The sequence below is a fragment of the Apteryx mantelli genome, chromosome 3 (assembly GCF_036417845.1).
Source record: "Apteryx mantelli isolate bAptMan1 chromosome 3, bAptMan1.hap1, whole genome shotgun sequence".
Lineage (NCBI taxonomy): Eukaryota > Metazoa > Chordata > Aves > Apterygiformes > Apterygidae > Apteryx > Apteryx mantelli.
The window spans coordinates 30,876,148-30,894,941 of NC_089980.1; the positions used below are offsets into that span (position 1 = coordinate 30,876,148).

At 37.2% G+C, this 18,794-nt stretch overlaps 2 protein-coding genes and 1 long non-coding RNA gene across 5 annotated transcripts in view; 1 reads left to right on the plus strand and 2 right to left on the minus strand.

The window, feature by feature from the left end:
• The window catches only part of RAB3GAP2 (RAB3 GTPase activating non-catalytic protein subunit 2), a 53,199-nt gene extending 48,192 nt beyond the window's left edge, over positions 1–5,007 (plus strand). For all 3 annotated transcript variants that reach the window (XM_067293041.1, XM_067293043.1, XM_067293042.1), the window contains 4 exons: positions 463–552; positions 637–855; positions 1,942–2,100; positions 3,110–5,007. In XM_067293041.1, the coding sequence (XP_067149142.1) occupies positions 463–552; positions 637–855; positions 1,942–2,100; positions 3,110–3,256 (615 nt within the window). In that variant the 3' untranslated portion in view covers positions 3,257–5,007. The remainder of the gene's footprint in view (positions 1–462; positions 553–636; positions 856–1,941; positions 2,101–3,109) is intronic.
• On the minus strand, positions 743–3,273 carry LOC136991560 (uncharacterized). Its single transcript, XR_010883676.1, has 3 exons — positions 3,189–3,273; positions 933–1,083; positions 743–819 (listed from the first exon to the last, which is right to left on the minus strand). It is a non-coding gene; the product is annotated as an uncharacterized lncRNA (long non-coding RNA).
• A 210-nt stretch (positions 5,008–5,217) lies between the features above and the next one.
• Positions 5,218–18,794, minus strand: part of IARS2 (isoleucyl-tRNA synthetase 2, mitochondrial) — a 31,253-nt gene continuing 17,676 nt past the window's right edge. The window contains exons 14-23 of the mRNA XM_067293044.1: positions 18,553–18,646; positions 11,631–11,739; positions 10,702–10,804; positions 9,600–9,725; positions 9,069–9,200; positions 8,061–8,167; positions 6,989–7,134; positions 6,639–6,829; positions 5,779–5,923; positions 5,218–5,603 (exon numbers count right to left, since the gene is read on the minus strand). Of these exons, the coding sequence (XP_067149145.1) occupies positions 5,452–5,603; positions 5,779–5,923; positions 6,639–6,829; positions 6,989–7,134; positions 8,061–8,167; positions 9,069–9,200; positions 9,600–9,725; positions 10,702–10,804; positions 11,631–11,739; positions 18,553–18,646 (1,305 nt within the window). The 3' untranslated portion in view covers positions 5,218–5,451. The remainder of the gene's footprint in view (positions 5,604–5,778; positions 5,924–6,638; positions 6,830–6,988; positions 7,135–8,060; positions 8,168–9,068; positions 9,201–9,599; positions 9,726–10,701; positions 10,805–11,630; positions 11,740–18,552; positions 18,647–18,794) is intronic.

Here is an 18,794-nt window from a genome sequence, read left to right on the forward strand (position 1 = left end):
TTGGTGCGTAGCCCAAGAGACCTTTAAAATCAAGTGGTGTCAGCTGTATTTCAGTAGAAAATAGTTAAAATATATTTTTGTAGCAGCTAGTATGTATTTCTTACTAAATGTCACGCTTGACACTTTGGTCTGGAATGATAAACCAGAGACCAGAAAATATAGGCAAATTTAAGCTCCAGCTGGTAGTATATCAGATACCTAATTTGGTAGGCAGGTGTTTTTAAGTGAAAGCAAATTCTTGAAATGTTATGATTGTATGAAGAAATGTGTTCCTTTTGTTCCATAGCTTTAACTTACAATATCTATTTTCATCTCCAAGATAAATAGAAGATGCAATACAATTTAATGGAAAAATGTTTTGGCTTTTCAGTTTTGGATCAAAGTGGATTACTTACCCCCCCCTTCCCCCCCCCCCCCCCCCCCCGCAAATCTCTGAGGATTGTCTTTGGTTCTGTATTTTAGGGCAAAAATGCATTTTTCAAAGACCTTACTTCAATTCAGCTGTTACCCAGTGGGGATATGGATCCAAATGTGTTATCCATACGACAACAGGTAGGTGCAAGTTTTCTACTGAAAGTTCTAGAACATCTAAAACTTCAAATAAAACTGAAGTAACTTGCAATTTTTCCTTCCAAGTTCTTGGTGAAAGTTGTGAGTGCAGTGGTTCAAACCCTGTGTTCATCACAGAAGGCCAAAGGAGTCTCAGAAGAGGAATTGTTTCCTTTTGAGAAGGAGAAGGATTGGCCAACTTTGGTTGTTGATCTGGCTCAGCATCTTCAGATCTGTGATGATGCAGTTCGAAGGCATTATGTCTGTGAACTGTATAATTACGGCATGGATCATCTTGGTGAAGAGGTAATAACACCTTTTAATAATTTTTAATCAATACAGTATTATGTCAGAATCTCTGCTAAGATTACTTTTTCACTTACTTGTAAGGGAACGCTTGGGAGGGTCAGGCAAGTCTTATCAAGCTCAAAAAATTCCCAAGCTGATAAAGTCGGATGCTGGAAACGTACTTGCAAAAGACCAGTATTCTTGCTCACTTCTTCCCTCATCCCAACAAGCATCTGTGTATAGCAACTGCGGAAACAATAGTGAGACAGACTGACTGGTCCAGACAGATGGGTCTGAATTAGTACAGCTGTTTGTATGGTACTGTATTTTATATCTCAGGAGTTTGCTTTCAAGTGAAGATACACTTGCTTGTTCCAACTCAAAATTTTGTCATTACAGAGATTACATACTATAAAATCTGGCAGAGATATAGCAGGAGTTGATAAGCTGTTCTCTGACATGTAACTAATTGAGAGGGTAATGTTAACAAACTAACAGATTCCTAGTATGAGCTGTTACCAACAATAGAGTAAAACTGAAGTCTTTGCAGATTGTACTCATGTGAGATAAGCACTGAAATTTAGGAGAAAGCATTCACTTGTTCTTTGGGGATGTCCTACTTTGGCAGATTTCTCAATCCATGTGACAGACTTACTAAATAGGCAGGTCATCTTCATAGGAGAAAGGTAAAACTGCCTGTAAAGAAATGAGTTCAATAAATTGCTTGGGGATAGAAAAAATATGCGTGACCATCTGTGTCCTCTGATCAGAATTATAGGAAAGGTTTATCAGTCCTCAGGCAGAAAATCCTTTTCTTTCTTGAGGAGAAAAGCAAACAATTTAAGAAACTATCCTGAGGCTTGGAATATGTTGTTGAACTTTAAAACAGATTTTTCTATCTCTGCTTTTGTTCATTCTTCTGCTGTTGTGAAGCTTTTAGTAACATGCTTTATCACACTAGCAGATAACCCAAGAAACGGTCTCAAAACCATTTGTCCTTTTAGTATCTGAAGGTTGAAAGAAACTGAATCAAAAGAAAAACTAGATAAGTGAGTTATGTCATGCTCAAACGGTATCTAACTCATTGTATTTTTCTATTTTCAGGCCTTTCTTCAGGTGACTGACAAAGAAGTGCTTGCATCACAGCTCCTTATACTGACTGGACAGAGACTGGCCTTTGCTTTACTACATATGCAGACCAAGGAGGGTATGGAACTCCTTGCTAGACTTCCTCCAACACTATGTACTTGGCTTAAAGCTATGGTAAGTTAAGCCTGATTTAGGAAAACAGCTTGATGTATAGAGGCTTCAGCTCACCAGCTGACAAGAATCAGTTTTCACTTTTCAAAATAAAGTCTCTTGGATAGTGCAGCTTCACCATATGTTTTTTTCCTGATTCAGACTGTAAAGCTCATGCCTTCAAGTACAATTCTGGAGAAATCTGCTTGTCCTTCCCCTATTTTTGGTAAAAGTATTTTGGGTGACTTTGGTCACTGATTGTTACTTTCTTTTCGAGAACAGGAACAGCAAATTCACACTTCTCAATTTTACTTAATTCTGTTTTGGGAGTGTCCATCTCTTTGGAAGTCATCAGGATGTTAATAGCTTGTGTAAAAAAACAAGAAACCAAGAGGTCTGAATATCTATTACCAGACTCTTCAACTGTTTGTAGCAAATGTTTTCTTTCTAAGGTGTACCTAAGTAACTCCTTGACTTGACTAAATCGGGGAGGAAAAAAACCCTAGGAAAATGGCTTTCCTGAAGAAATCAGTGAAACTCATCCTTTGGAGGGAGAAGTAGAGGAGAAGAACTCCACTGCATAAATGCCATGGGTCTTACTGCTTTACATGGCATGATACTATAATTTGGAGATTGATTCTTGAGAGCTGAGTGTATTGGATGTAGAATTGCCCTTGTGACTGTGTGAAATACTTTTTTTCTGAAGTTGTGGTAGTTGATTTGTTCTTGTTTTAAACAGCCTATTGACAGTCTCTTCTAGTGGCAGTATTCAGAAATCAATGCCTTGTGTTTATCCAAATTACAGGTGTGATGTTTTGCTTGTATGAACAAATTTGAATAATACTGTTTAGCAGTGAGAGGAGCTATTTAAGAAGGGTCTGAGGGGCAAAAACATCAGTAGTACAATTCTAATTCTGGGTCAAAGCATCAGCTTAATGCTCAAGTACTAACTTTGTTCATACAAGTTCAGGAGGAACTATCTGCAGAAGATCATTTGTAAAATGACTCTAATGCTGTGTTTATTCTTTTATAGGACCCCCAGGACCTTCAAAATCCAGAAGTGCCAATTGCAACAACAGCTAAACTGGTTAACAAAGTAATAGAGCACTTACCAGAGAATCATGGGCAGTATAGCCTTGCCTTGAATCTGATAGAGGCTGTAGAAGCAATCTCATCATGATGTTCTTGGTTAAAACTGGTCTGCGGTATAGTGGTATAATGCATGACTTACACAATAAGGCTGAACTTTATAGGAGGAAACTTTAATGTGGCTTTTGTAAAACAACCAAAAGAACAACCCTCCCCACCCCAGAATTTTGGAAGATAATTTTAAATTGGAATTTATTTTAAATTCTGCACTAGTACAAAGATGGTTAGTTTCTAGTACATTTGTCAGTACCTGAAATGCTTTGTTATTTATTTCTCACTTGAGCGCTTCTTGCAGTAGTCTAAATTGGATAGATTTGACAGCAGTTTTAGTCTATTTACAAAATTACATCTTGTGAAATTCTGTATTTCATACTAGTGTTAACTGCTGCAGTTTCAATGTTCCATGTATGATTAGTTTTTCAAAGCAAGCTGTAGAATTACACCTGAGAAACTTCAGTCTCTGAAGTTATCTTGTAAAGCCAATACTGCTTTTTCAGAGCTAGAATTGGTGTTGGGCTCATGCCTTGTTAACTGCATTATACAGGAGAATGACGATGGCACTAGACATAGGACAGAATGTGCTGGGGCTTTATGCAAGGGGAGAACCTCCCACTCCTCTAGACCTAGATATGGACTCATCTTTTAGTCCAGATCTCCAAGCACTGTTTCCATTGGTATTGGGCCTCAGCTAAAACTGGATTTACATCCCTGTCCTCAAGTATTACGCTCTTCTGAGTTTCAGTGGGTCAAGGAGTGTCTTACTGTACAGTTGTCTCCCCCCATCTTATCACTATAGATGATGTAGTATGTTATAAATCTCTGCACATGTTAACTTGTAGTCAAAAGCTGCTTAAATAGTTGACCCAACTTTACTGAATACCTTAGCCTTAAAAAAAAAAAGCTTATATTTACAGTACCTACAGGGAATTATATACTGAGTATCTTCACTATTGGAGTGGTATATAACAGACAATTATCTTGCATCAGTTAGTACTGTTTACTTTCTACTTAAAGGAATGTTTCCTGGGAAAAGCCAGGATGGAAGAGTAATACTGGGGTAAACTGTTTTTGTCTTGAAGTCAGTTGAAATTACTAGCTCAATCCTGTAACTTGCTGCTCTTGCATTATATGTAAGAAACTTCCATAGAATTCTGCCTTGTTAACACAATTTCTGAAGTATGTGCTGCTGTCATCCAAGGGTTACACCCTCCCCAAAAAGGTTCTGTAGGTCACCTGTTCTACACAAACTCCTTCACCTGTTCAATGTCCACAGTTCTTAAGTGCTGCACTTCAATGTAGCTGACTAAGGCTCTTTGAAAAGTTCTGGTGCTTTTTGACTTCTTTCAGTGGTTTGAGATCAGTTTTAGTAAGGACCAGTAAGAATTCTAGTAAGAATAACTGGCCATCCCTAATCTACACTTTCAATAACTTCAGTTATAGAACTACAGAATTAAAACAGCTGTAGGGAAAAATGGAAAAAGGTAAGTTGTACAGTGACTTTACCACCTTGCCTGACAGCACTTCAAACTTCTGCAGAAATGAGAAAGTGAGTAATCACAAAAATTAAGGAAAAAACAGACTTTTCTTAGTTGCATTACATTCCTGTATCCTGGTACAGCTGTGTAAAGGATTTTACTGTAACAGTATCATGTCAGAGCTCACACTCTACACCAATCAAATCTGTAATGTACTGTAAGTAATATTCTGTATATAGTGCTATTTTGTGTCTTACTTGCTGTGTATTTGTGTAAATTGATTAAATAAATTTGAGGTTTGATTGTATCTTTCCCTTTTTAGGGGATGATGTTGGCCTTTTTGTTTTTCTCTCTTTTGTACTGTTTCATAAGGGAGGGACTCCAGCATAGAGGACTGATCCCTTGGGACTATATAAAACTACTTAATGCCACTACAGAAATGTAATAAACTCACTTTCACTTAAATGAAATTCCACAGTAAGATATCATGAACACAGGTTACTAAAACAAATCTGTCTTATTTTGAACAGCCTTTTTAATTAAGCTTAAAAGTGATATACACAATTTGGTATAATACAGAAGGCTCCCCCCATTAACAATATAATTCTGCTCAGGCTGGGCTTTAAACATCTGGCTCTGCAGTCTTCAATAAACAGACCTTTTGGTTAACCACCCCTCACACATTTCAGTACTCTTATTCCAATGGAGTTATCTACATTATGTCTATGCACAAGCTGGTCATATGTAATCTTCAAACACTCCCTTTTCCAGCAATGACTTTCATGCACCGTGGGCAGGGAGTGCTTGGGGAATTAGAAGTGTATCTCCTGCAGCGAGGGCATTTTGCTTTGGCAGTTGGTAGAACTATAACTTTATATGATGATTCTTCACGAATATCACCACCTGTTAAGGAAAGCATTACTATTGAGAACATCTAGGTGTAGGTATAGTAGCATACCCCTATTTATAAAAAGGGAAGTTCAACTCTACATATGAGGTGAATAACAAAGTGTGTTGCAGTGCAGAAAAGCACCAGATACTGCTTGGCAGAAAAGCAAGTCTGGAATAGTTCTCTTACCTTCTAAGTTAATCAAAAAAGTCCCACTGATGATGTTTGCATCTGCAGGTGTTTCTTTAGGAAACTCACTCAGCAGAGTTGTCTGGGAAGCCATCATTATTTCATTCAGCTGTGATACACTAGAAGATTCCTCAGCCTGCAGTACCTAGGGAAGAGCATTAACTTTCAGACTTGCAACCTGTTTTGGTTCCTAAGCATCTTTTAAAGTGCAGCCTCCTGCTAGCAAAGGTTAAAGCAAAAATTAGATTTATGCTGTATGTGTGTCTGCAACAGCTTTCAAAGCCACACTTCCAGATGTTCTATTGCCACCAGTGGAATAAAACTTGTCACGGAGAGCAGAAGTTTATATTTATATATAAATATTATAAATATATATTATTTTTATATATTTAAATATTTAAATATATTTATAACACATGCACATACACACCATATATATGGGGTGTGTGTATATATGTTTAAATCTGGCATCAAAACTGAGATCTACCATACAAGCTCTAAGATTATCTGTTCTTTAAAATTATTAAATGCTAAGACTAATACCAGTGGTTCCTACAAACCAACTAGTTTCTTTGATAGTGAATCAACGTGGATTTGAACCAAGAGTCCAAATTCATTATTCCTACCAGGAAGCCCCTCTACCCCTACAGCCTTGAATTTCAGTGTCTAAGGCTCCCCTGTTCAGATAGATGTTTTCAAGTTACCTTGACACATCAAGAAAACAATTACTTTAGGGAGAACACTGCTGGTGGCACTAGAACACTCATTTTCTGACAAGCAAAGCCGTCTACAGGAGCAGAAGTGTGTTTATAGAAGTTAATATATTTTCCCACAGTGGTGTTCTTAGTTGCATCTTTTACCTCCATTAATTCAAATAGCAGTCCAGGCTCAATGACAATGACAACTTCATATTCCAAGGCATTCTTGCCAGAGATGGACCCAAGGAAAGAGTCTCTTATTGCACATGCACCTTCTACTGCTTCCTCAGTCCCAGGTTTCTTCCACCCTGAGCTTGCTTTAATCCAGCCACTACGAAACACACCTTCTGAGTCTTGAAAGCAAAGTAAACAAAGGCATTTTGAATGTAGTGCCTTTCTAGTCAAGTGCTTATTAAATGAAAAATAAAGCATGGTGTAGCTCTGTATTTGAATTCTTTTTAACTGTGCAATTAAACAGTATCACAAGTCCTTAGAAACTATACGCGCTTTACCCTTTTTATAAGGAAGGTGCTGGAAAACCTCCTCTGCCAAGTGAGGAAGAATCGGTGCAAATGATCGGACTACTATGTCCAAAGCCTCTGCTAGCACAGTTTGACATGAACGACGTTTAGGATCTTTCTCCTCTTCACAATAGAGCCTGCGAGATAGAGATGAAAGTTGTAAAGTATTCTCTTAGTATTGCCATGTTAGTGTTATTACTGAAGGGCCATACTTTCAAGGCTGCCAGTACTACCTTTCATGTAAAGTAGAAAGGCAAACAGATCAGGCTTTTATAAGAAAAAGCTTTTCCTAATTACCCTCCGTTGGAAAGCACAGTGGTATGGGTACAGGAGCATTTACATACACAGCCACATTTTGTTACAGGAAGGAGCTTTTGTACAATGCATTTTAATTTGCTTCATTTGTGTAGAAGGGAATCTTTCCTCAGGAAGGTGAGCCTGCAGCTCGGTTAACTCTTTATTCTAGTTCATCTATTAAATATAGTATTTGGGCTTTTTTTCCCCCCTTTATTTTCAGTCTGGAAACCAAAAGTTATGCAACTCTGTCCCCTCTTTCCCCCATAAAATAGCCCTTTCAAAGGTTGCTAAGCTATCAGACTACATCTTTGCTTAAAAAGTCATGCCTTTAGGATTCTTCATCTGTTTTTTAGACCAGTAAGACTTCAGGTTGCCCAGATGAGTGCTGCAGCCCTTCCCCCTACCCCCCAAACTCACAAATGTACACATTTATAGGTAGAAATACAGATTCAAGAATCTATCTTTACAACTTCATTTAGTTTTAAGGGTGTACAATGCTTGACTACCTTTCAAAAGGATTCAGCACCCCTACTGGAGAGAATATACTAGCACACTGATGACAAAAATATTCTGATAGCTGAAAGCAGCTAAGCTTTCATCTGTGTGCTTTAGTTCACTAAAGCACAACATATAGTTGTTAGACATTCTCAAAGGTACTTGTATTCACTCAACATTTGCCTGAAGTGTTATTACCAGCATTTCAAAGTGATTAACTTGCTTTTTTCCCATTTCCATGATGACTTAAAGGCAGCAGGAATGAACTTACCTGTCTTTGATTATGCTGAAATAAAAGTTAGACAAATTTCTGGAACAGAATGCTTGCAATAATCGAACAACTTTGCTATAATCATATTCTTTGTATGCTTCGGTAACCTGGGATAGGGAGCAGAGAGAGTTAAGTACCAATTTTGATCACACTGGATACAACAACAACTCCTGATGAACCTGAACTTACACGAACTGTGCTGAGTGACAGGAAGTCTGGGATAATCTTTTCTTTAATGGTTGTTGGAGGGGAAAAGTGTTAATTTAGTTAATCAGAACAAGCAAATCATTTCAATTCAAATATGGAGGGGTAGAGGAGAGGGGGAATCACAGAAACTATATCCACTCAGCAGAATGGTTCTGAGTGATATAAACTGCTAAATTCTGTGGAATATAGAAGATTTCCAAAGCTCTAGCAGTTTTTGATTCTTTAGATCCTACTCTAGGTATTAATTCTAAAAATTTCTAATTAGAGGCCTGGGGGAAAGGGACACAGGGGAGATGGAGAAAAGACAGGTCATGTCAAAAACAAGTTGAGCATATTAAAACCAAAGACTTCCTCTCAAGAGCTGAAATGGGTTTAAAGGAGGACACGTTGTATCAAAGAAACCTCAGTGGTCATAATTTGCCTATTTGATACATACTTTTTATTCTGATAGTTCCAATGAAAGTTGCATACCTATGCCAGAGGGGAAATTTAGCATTTAGATATTCAGAGGAAGTTGTTGTTTGTTTGTTATTTAAATGGAAGTCTAAAAAAGCCTCAACAGCCTTTAAACAACTCAAATGAATATTGTTAAGCTTTAAGTCACCTTTTTCTTATCAAAGGTATAAATGAAAACATGCATCAATTTTTTTTGCAGCACAGGAAAAAAAAACACCAAAACTTACTCTGTCTGAACTATTAGAATAGCCCACATGTCAAAGTTTCTTCTTTAAAATAATACAACACGCAGACTTAAAGCTTTTCACCTGGAGAGTATATCCAGTGAAAATTAATACAATTTACCTTGCTGCCGTAATCTTGCAATAAATGTAGCATGTATTGATCTATTATGTACATCTCTGAAGCGGGAACGGAATCAGTTTCTGGATTGAAGCCATCCATATTTCCCAGTATAAAGCGTAGCGTATTCCGAAGCTAGAAATAAACCAGATGAGTTAAATGTAAAGTTTTGCGCTTCAGATGAATCACAAGATGATACCATTCTACCATGAATTAACTAAATGTGGTTGTTTTTCGAATTGATTGTTTGAATAATTACAAAATACCACGCAGAATGTATGCCACAAAGACCTACAGAAGAACAAAGAACAGACTGCGGGCATTATTTAAGCATGCTGCAGGCCACATTCTTTTCCTTAGTACATACTGCTATTTCATCCACAGGTGTAAAAAGCAGTAGTAGCTGAGTTTGGAAAAGCTCTTCTAGTTTAAAGAGTAAAGCGCTATGCCATGACTTCTACTCAGCCAACACAAACCCAAATATAAAGAGGACCTGTCATTAGAATGAAGAGCATCAGTGTATTTGATTCTTACCTTGTTGATATCATCTCTTGCAGCATTAAGTACAACAGGTCCAATCAGCACCTCAGTAAAAACATTCGATTCTGCTACCCACCAGCGGAGAACATCAGCACCGTATGGAGGATCCTTGGTGTGATCCTACGTAGAGAAAGGAAAGCACACTACCAAACCTGACGGGGCTCCTGCAGCTTAGAGAACAAAGCAATTCCAGGTTGTTAACATTATTTGTAACTGTGACCACGAGGCCATTGTATCTGGAGGCCTTCACCCCTCTTTTAGCAAGATTTACTGTTGAGCCCAGACTACAATATATCCTCGCAGCAGTCTGCATACACGCAATGCTAGAAGTCAGGAAAATCAAGTTAAACCCATCTAACAGTCTTGAATCCTTTTCATACTTAACATTAATGTTAATATCTGAAGACATTTTTGGGGGTGGGCTTCAGATTGTTTTCCACTCCATTGTCAGCTCTGAAAATGGCTTCTCTCATTTTTGAAAGAACAGAAACTATTTTGTGTTTTATTGAATCAGGTTAATAAGGCATTGTAGACATTCTTTTGTCTAGATAGTCACATAAAACCGTTTGGTAGCCTCAGAAAGGGTATCAGCGAGGGGGGAAGGAGGAGGGGGGGATTCAGAGTACCACTTTGAGTGCAACCTCCCTGACTACAGAATAAAATCAGAAGTTCCCAGAGTCGATAAACAGCCCTGACTGAGAGCAGTCAGACTGCTGGTGCGCAACCACTGTCCTGACCGCTATCCTGCAAGGCCCACAGGTTTCAAGACATTGTTTGAAGGCATAGGATAATTCTTTCCCCACCCCAATCATTCCATCAACAGTGTTCCCAAATAAAGAATACCATTCTACATCTTCTATATAATTTAATTTCTTTTCTCTCAGCACAGAACAAAGTCTTTTTCAGCAATACAGCTAAAGTAAAACAACTCGAAGTTTTTAATCCAGCTAAACAGAATTGCAATATACCCAAAGTCATTAGAAAAGCTTTCTAGAATTCTGCTACAAGGCAGCAATATAGAGAAAAACATGCCACAAGACAGAGGCAAGGAAAAATTGTAACCAGCAATTCTAAGACACTCAGCATTTTGACTTACTTCTCCTCCATTGATTACCACATCAGGGTCAACCACATTGCCAATAGATTTAGACATCTTTTCCCCTTTTTCACCAAGAGTAAATCCATGGACTACCAGAGTCCTAGAGAAAAGGTTTTAGTGAAAACAAAACCCAGCAAAAAATCTACTGTTAAAAATACATTTCTAAAGAAGATACTCATACATCAAAACACATGCAAATCCACTACTTTGGTAAGCCTGGGGCTTTGTCTGTGGAACTCAACCAACCCTATGCTGTACAACCACCTGAGTAGCATATACATCTTTAATATATTTTACTCGTTTCATTTTTCTGTGTGACCAACACAATGTTTACAGATATCTAAGGCACATATATTTCAGATGAATTAAAGACTACAGTATTATTTTTTTCTTTAAGCCACTACATTTCCTAAAACTGCATAGCCCCCTTGCAACTGGCTCACATTTCCCTTCTCTATGCTTTTTATCTTCAAGGGGACAGACAGTACGTCACAGCTCCAGCATAAAACATGCACACAGTGATCCTGACTTCATTACAGCCTAATGTTCATTTCACATCTGTCAAAGCTCTTAAGTGATTTTTCAGACTACATTTCAAAAGGCTTTGATTATGGGGGTGTGAGGGATGGCAAAAGAACAGATCTGTATCTGATAATGTAATGGGGTATAACCTGAATAACTGAGAAAGGAAACAGCTTTTAAAATTCACATGGACAATTTTTTTTTAAGCAATAAATAAATCCATTACAATATAACCTGTAAAAAAATCATTCTGAAAATAAACTTTATACTGAAAATGCAAAAACAAATCAGACATTCAGTAATGGCTTGATTTCCCTTGTTTATACACTACTGTCCATATTACAAAAACCCCATTATTCAAAAAAAAAATGAACAAGTGATGTTCTTTCAACTCATGCACTTACTTATATGGTGCTTTTTTCCTTGTCGCCACACTAGTTAACAGAGAGGACTGAAACCATCCTCCCAGCTGGTCTTTTCCTTCAAGGTATAAATCTGCTCTTTGCTCTGCATCTTTAAAAACAGAAGATTTGTGTCTATATATATTTTTTTAATATCAGCCTATATTAGATCAAGTAATTAATATACACAAAAAAAAATCTCTGAAAGTGATTAGGACCACTGATTTAACTCTTTAAATCCAGTAGATGAGTTGCTTTTATGAGAAATGTATGATTTCTTCAACATGATACAAATGATCCATTAGTATCACAAAATTTAAATAATTAAAACCCAAGACTCACTGAACTCTTAAATTTAACTTAGCTTAACTTTAAGCTTTCGAAGTTAAGCATTAACTTAGTTTAATTTCATTAAGCTTGCCTTCCCCCTAAGGAATTAATTATGAAAACAGATGCTATGACACTCAGAGCACTTCCGATGAGGTTCTAAAAGTACTTTCCAAATACTCATAATCAAACTGAAGGATTCAAGACAAGATCACATGCTTAGGAATTAGTAAGAATTTATGCTACAAACTGACACTTCATCAATGGGGAATGGCTCCGGGTGCAAGGGACAGATGTAACATGACTGACTAGCCTCTGTAACACCTCAGGTATTTCCAGGTAAGACCAGTAAGCTTCAGCAGCGCAGCAGCGCCCAGAGCTCACCTGAAATAGCATTTACGTTCCTGGTCACTAGTGTTCCAGGATGATCAACATTTTCAGGAAAGGGTTAAGGCAGCGGGGGAGACAAAGCCTGTTGTGCGAGAGAGGAGTCTGGAGGTGCCTGGCTGGTTTAGCTTATCCCCGTGAAAGCTGAGTGAGACTTTAACTGTTCTCTATAAGTACCCCAAGATAGGGATACTAGAAAAGAACAGTTTGAGCTAAGGCACACTGCTGGCATCAAAATAAATGGGCTAGGAGACACACAGACTGGCTATTAGCTGACTGCACAGCCAAAGCAGAGGAGCAAACCCAGCCTTCCCACGGGACTGAAAAAGGGCAGCGAAGCCTTCACGGCTTTACAGGAGTGGAGTGCAATCACTGTACAGAAAGGTGGAAGACCTGTTGACTCAACAAGTCCCTCCTAGACCTAAAAAAATCCCAGGCAGGTCAGCATCAGAGCAAGAAGAGAGTAACGCAGAGTACAGCAGAATATGCAAGTCACTAAACCCACAGAGTCTGCGAAATTATATGGACATTGGGAAGGTGGCAGGGGTAGGAATTTAGTATTGACTCTAAAAGTTGGTGGGGTAATTTTCCAGATATTCAGACAAAAGTTCCTCTGCCCAGTTTTATCTAATAGCTCCTTTTAGGCTCTTCCTAGGACCCCTGAGACAATGCTTCTTTCTGCTGCTGACATACTTGATTTATTTGTTTAACTTAATGGAAGTTTCGATATTTAGATCCATCCTGCAATAAAATGAAGTTCAACATTACAAAGGTCAAGGCCAGGCAGTTACTGCTAGCACAGCGGGAAGGAAAGAAAAAAAAAAAGTGTGAGCGGATGTTATGGTTTTTAGCACACTTGTTTATTCCTTCAAGAAAATCTACAAAAGGGCTTGATTTTTAAAAGCAGAATAAAGAGGAATCAGTCTTTGAATCAGACTGCAAAAATACTTGTGAAGACAAAAAAAAAAAAAAGAATACTTGTGGTGAGGAAGAAAATAACAGTGGGAAACCTGTAAAAACCAACAGCATCAACACATTTTTTATTTACTGCCAGTTTACTAGATACTTTTTTTTTTTTTTTTTAATAGAAGTGAACTTTTCACAGAAGTGACAATTGTTGCAACTTCTGGCAACTAGAAAAAAAACCTTAAAATAAGAAGGCTAAATCTAGACAAATAAAGAATTTGAACAAACAACTGATGACAAATAGCAAATTGAATAGGTGTATTCTGGCAGGAACTAGTATGTCTGACAGGCTGCCTGATATAACATATATGTTAAGTGAAGACCTAAACATTTTATCTCTGTAAAATATAGCATGGTCATTGCATAAACAAAACCTGCTTTTTAAGTTTACAGGTAGCTCTCCTACCTCAGTTTTATTGAAATTGCAGTGGTTTATATATAAATTAATTAGAACACTGTGCATATTTCTTCATAAATGGAAGAATATGTTTAACAACCCAGAAGAGACTTTTCAGTTGTTTACTTTACATTGAGTTATAGTACATAGGTCATTAAAGAGTATTAAAATTTATGATCCTTCTGGTTTGGATTTCAAGATTCTGTATCTTTGATCTTACAGACTTTGACTTTTAGATTAAACGTATTGTATTTTAATGCCAGGAATGAATCAGCTAAGATAAATTTAAGTCTCTCAGTCAGCACAAAAGTTTAAGCACATAGATAGGCCCATTGTAAAATAATTACAATCATACAGTTAAATATTATCTAATAAGATAGGGAAAGAATTATGATGCTGAAAACTACCATCATTGTGATAGAGAACTATGGGTTATACGCTGTTTGATTTATTTTTTTTTTAAAACCAACAGCAGATCACATCTTAGTTGAGTGTGTATTTTTATATAACATTTTCAAAAATAATAATCTCATGTTCATAGTGTATATAATACACTGCCATGAGGAAAATGAGATTTGTAAAAGAACTTTAAGATGATAAAGGTTTTTTCTAAAATGGATTCTCCAAAGACAGCTACTGAAATGGGCACTATCAAAGGGGAACAAAGTTATTACAGAAGTTCCTCAATGATCAGTCTGGAGAATGTTTCTGTTTAAACATTTATTAATGGATATTGTCATTAAATACAGAAACATGCTAACAAAAATGAACAGGCCTGGAATTTGCTGAGGCAGAGGTGCTCTTTCACCACGTGAAACACCACCTGTGCTCCGTCCCATAGGGGACTCTGGTTAACTGAATTGCTCTGGAGAATGATGCAGCTCTTGCATCTTGCTGTAAGACTGTTTGAGAAGACAAGGTGTATTTCTAATTATTGGGAAACGATATGGAACCAGCCACACTAAAGGAAGTCTGCCACTGCAATCTGGAGTTAGCATGCTGTTTTCTGTAGGGTTTTGGAAGACTTCCACTAATTAGAGATATTAGGGCAGAGATGATGAAAAATGTGTCCAAAGTATTCAGTGTGTGTTATTTTCTCCAAGTCATTTCCCAAGAAACAATAATTATGTTTCAGTTATTTAAATTAAATAAAAGCACTTACTCTAAAATTTGTATATTATTTATAATCCTTCATAAATATGCATTACAAAAGCATTAGAAATACAAGGCCAAGCACTCAACTTTGCATTTATGAACTTTTGCAGTTATTTGTCCACCCTTAATCCATCACCCTCCTGTCTGAATTATGAAACAGTTTTTAGTTACATGGCTGTTGAAAATACAGTACATACCTTTTAGATATCAATCAGGGCTATGCACTGAAGGAAATTTGTCTATGACAACTCATTTACAGCAGAATTTAGAAAATAAATGAATATAGCAAGACACTGTCTGCAGCGAGCATGGGCTGATAGTTAAAGCAACTGAATACAGTCTAAGGAACCAGAGTTTAGCCCTGCTGCACCTGGGAAAGCCCACATGATGATCTGCAAGTCATTTCAATCCAAATTTTCACAACTTTTATTTTTTTCTATGTGTCTGACCTGAGGGTCTGGATCTGCAGTTCTATCAAACACTTATTGCAGATAGAGCTGAACACAAACTGAACTGAACTTTGAAGAAAATATTAATAACAGAGTCCTAGGAATCACAAAATTGTGTATTCAAAATTGGCAGATGCTTTAGAACCAAATTTTGCCTTTACTACACAGTTTGTAGGTAGCAGGTTAACACTGTCTCACAGTGGTACTGTAAAAATGAATCTATTATTGTATGAAGCATTCAGATATTACACATTTTAACACTTTATAAAAAGAAAGTGGAAAAAGCTTCTTTTCAAAAATATTTGAGGCATCTGCAGCAAGAAAGAGACAGGATTAGACTGCACAACACAAAACTCTTCAGTGAAGTTAGTGCTATGCATACAGAGCATTAGTGAAGTAAATAGTATCACCAGAAATATTTTAGTAGTGTTGTTTTTTCTTGAGCACATTGCAATAAGCAGATGTGGGTTTGCTCGCAATGGTGCAAGCAGTTTAACGTTTATTTTGCACACAACCTAATTATAATTATGGATTTTTGGTTTTGTGACTATGGTAATTAAATCTTCCATCTTAATGTGCAAGTAGCACCTTCCTGTCACAATGCTGACATATAATGGCATGTTAATTTTGAGTCTGGGTAATTTGTTGTTTAGCCAGAATCAATACCTTTGATACCTCTAGACTGGAAAAGGGAAGCAAATGCTAAGTTAATGCAACAGGCAACTTCAAGTCACTTCCATTAGAACTTTGCACTGTCTCTGGTGGCAAAAGCAACAGGGCAGCCCTAGAAATACTACTGCTCCCCTGCAACCTATTACTTAGACCCTTCGGACTGTTGTTCTGGAGCAATTCTTTAACCCGTCTGAAAACCTTACACTGCAGGATCTCTCCTCTTCCCTTCCCCTTTCCAACTTGCCATATTTCATATATATGATATGCATGGCCATTAGCTAAAATAATGAGTTTAAAAACTGTTGCATCTCATTTAATAACTGTTTTGCTCTGACATAGCTAGTTCAAGTCCAGTGAAAGCTCAGGTCCAAGCTCCCCAGGACTGGTCACACAGCTGTTGAAGAAAACTGCTTATTTTTGCAAGACTGGAATTGGTAAGAAAATCAGTAACAGTGTTTTTTCCTGTTGGTTACTAATAGAAAATTCGTTGCCTTATAATTTTCAATAACTTGAATTCCCAGTAGACTGCAACAATTATGTACATTAGTCTCCCAGTTTTAGCAACCTATTAAATGCTCTAAAATTAAGTCCTCTGAAATTAACTCATGTGCTACTGACCTTTATAAGAACTGCTACCATACATGACTCTCTAATCAGAGGGTAAGCAGTAACTTCTGTTATCACTGATCATCTTCTACAAATGTAATAGATCACACTTTACAGGTAGCATGTCAGCTCCCAGAGACCAGTATGATTTCAGGAGTTTAAGCCACGGGGAGTTGTTCTTTCTGTTGTGACATTCTCTAAGCAATTTGGGATTTTTCCATGCTCCTCCTCCCACAGGAGCACTTTGGAAAGCAAGCCCATCATTCACTATGTTAGTAAACAATAATAATTGGCAGCGTTTATGTAGAAAGAAGCTCTGTATCAAGTTTAAAAGCTGGTGTATACTTTGAAACACAAGATGAAACTATTCGTTCAACAGCTCTTGCAAAGAGCATTTTTCAAAAACGGTAAGTTAAACCAGTCACTTCATCTGGATCGGACTCTGTACTTCCACTTCTGGCAGCAAATGGGAGCCTCAATTACACAGAACAAAAGGCAACGCAACTTTAGCCTAGTTTCTGAAGATAAAGAGGCTTTTGAGATCACACTGCCTGTTAGTTGTGTCCCTCCCCAACTTTTGAACCTACTGGGCCGATCCAGTCAAGCCGGAGAGCAAGATAAGAAGTCTTAAACACACCAAATTCCAGCAAGTTTCATGAAAACAGGTGACTGGCCAGGAAGAGGGAAAGGGGCATTTTTAATGGTTCAACAAAAGAGGAAGTTTCTGCTATGAAAGACCCAACATTTAACAGACGTCACAGAAACCATATGGGAGCCAGAGACAAGTTAACAGGGAATCAAGGGTCTTGATTCTGCTACTGCTTATTAAACATGTTGTCTTTCTTCTATACAGGACTAGAAATAGTTTTTTATAGAAATGCTGAGATGTTAAGCCCTTAAGAATGCAAGCATGTACTTGTGCATGTAAAATACCATTACTACAAAACCTTTCAAAAACCAAACCAAACCAGAAACCTTTTTAAAGAGAATGAACTTTAGTGTATGTAAAGGTCCTTTAGAAAATGTTTGCTGATGGTACTGTTGCCTGACCATGTTGCTAGGAAATAAAACCTCTGGTACTAACGTGTTTTATAATTCAACAAGATTGTTATCACACAATTGTGTGCTGAGGGTTTAAAGTCCAACAGACTTGATGCAGCAGACAGGACTCCTCCTTTAGAAAGGACTCCTGACTTTGAATTAATCTCCAGGCAAACAGTATTTGTGTGTGTATATATACACACACACACACGTATATATACACACATATGTACATATGTGTGTGTATATGTGTGTGTGTGTGTGTATGTGTGTGTGTATATATATATATATATATATGAATTGAATACAAATTAGTAATGATTTTTCTATCATAATGCTCACGTTTTACCGCAGATTTGCATAACAACAACTGCCGGTAGTACACACTATAAATAATACATAGCAAGTACAAACATTTTAAACCACAACAAACTGCTTTACTTACTGAAAGTAACCAGAAGTGAAAAAAGTACTAATGTACACATACTCCGTTAAAAATGCTTAAACTTTTTGAAATTCAGCAGCCAATCTCAATTTTGTCCCGTTTCAAATAGCATGCACTAGTGCAAACTGAAATTTGTTAACTAAAAATCATTTAAGGTCTATCAGGTAGCAGTGAAAGGCCTTGGCCATTTGTGTCATAAAAATTCTACAGGAAAAAACAAGCATGTTCTGATAGGAGATAAAAGGCATGCCACATGGTCAGTCAGGTAAGGGTATTAGAAAAATCTCAACTTACTGAAAATGTGTTTGCCAACGTTAAACCTTATTCCTTACAAGCAAAAGCATCTTTACAATAATTGACCACCAGTTTGCTGCTGGCATAATCCAACTCAGTTTTGCTGATACCAACAGCATCATATGAAATAGTTATATTTGGTTCCCCAACTGTTACAGAAAAATTATGAACATATTAATTCCATACCTTCCAAAACATGGGCCCAGGAAGTTCCACTATCAAACCAGATGTCTAGGACATCCTGTCCCTTTACATAATCTGAAATATCATGACCACCAGCCTATTGGAAAAACAATTATTAAATAATGCAAATAGCATACTCCATATCATTAATGCTTTTCAAAGCTAAAAATAAAGCAGACTTGATTTCTGGACCAGTTTTGTACAAGTTCTGCTAGCAATGTTGCAAGTGAACACAAAATAACTTA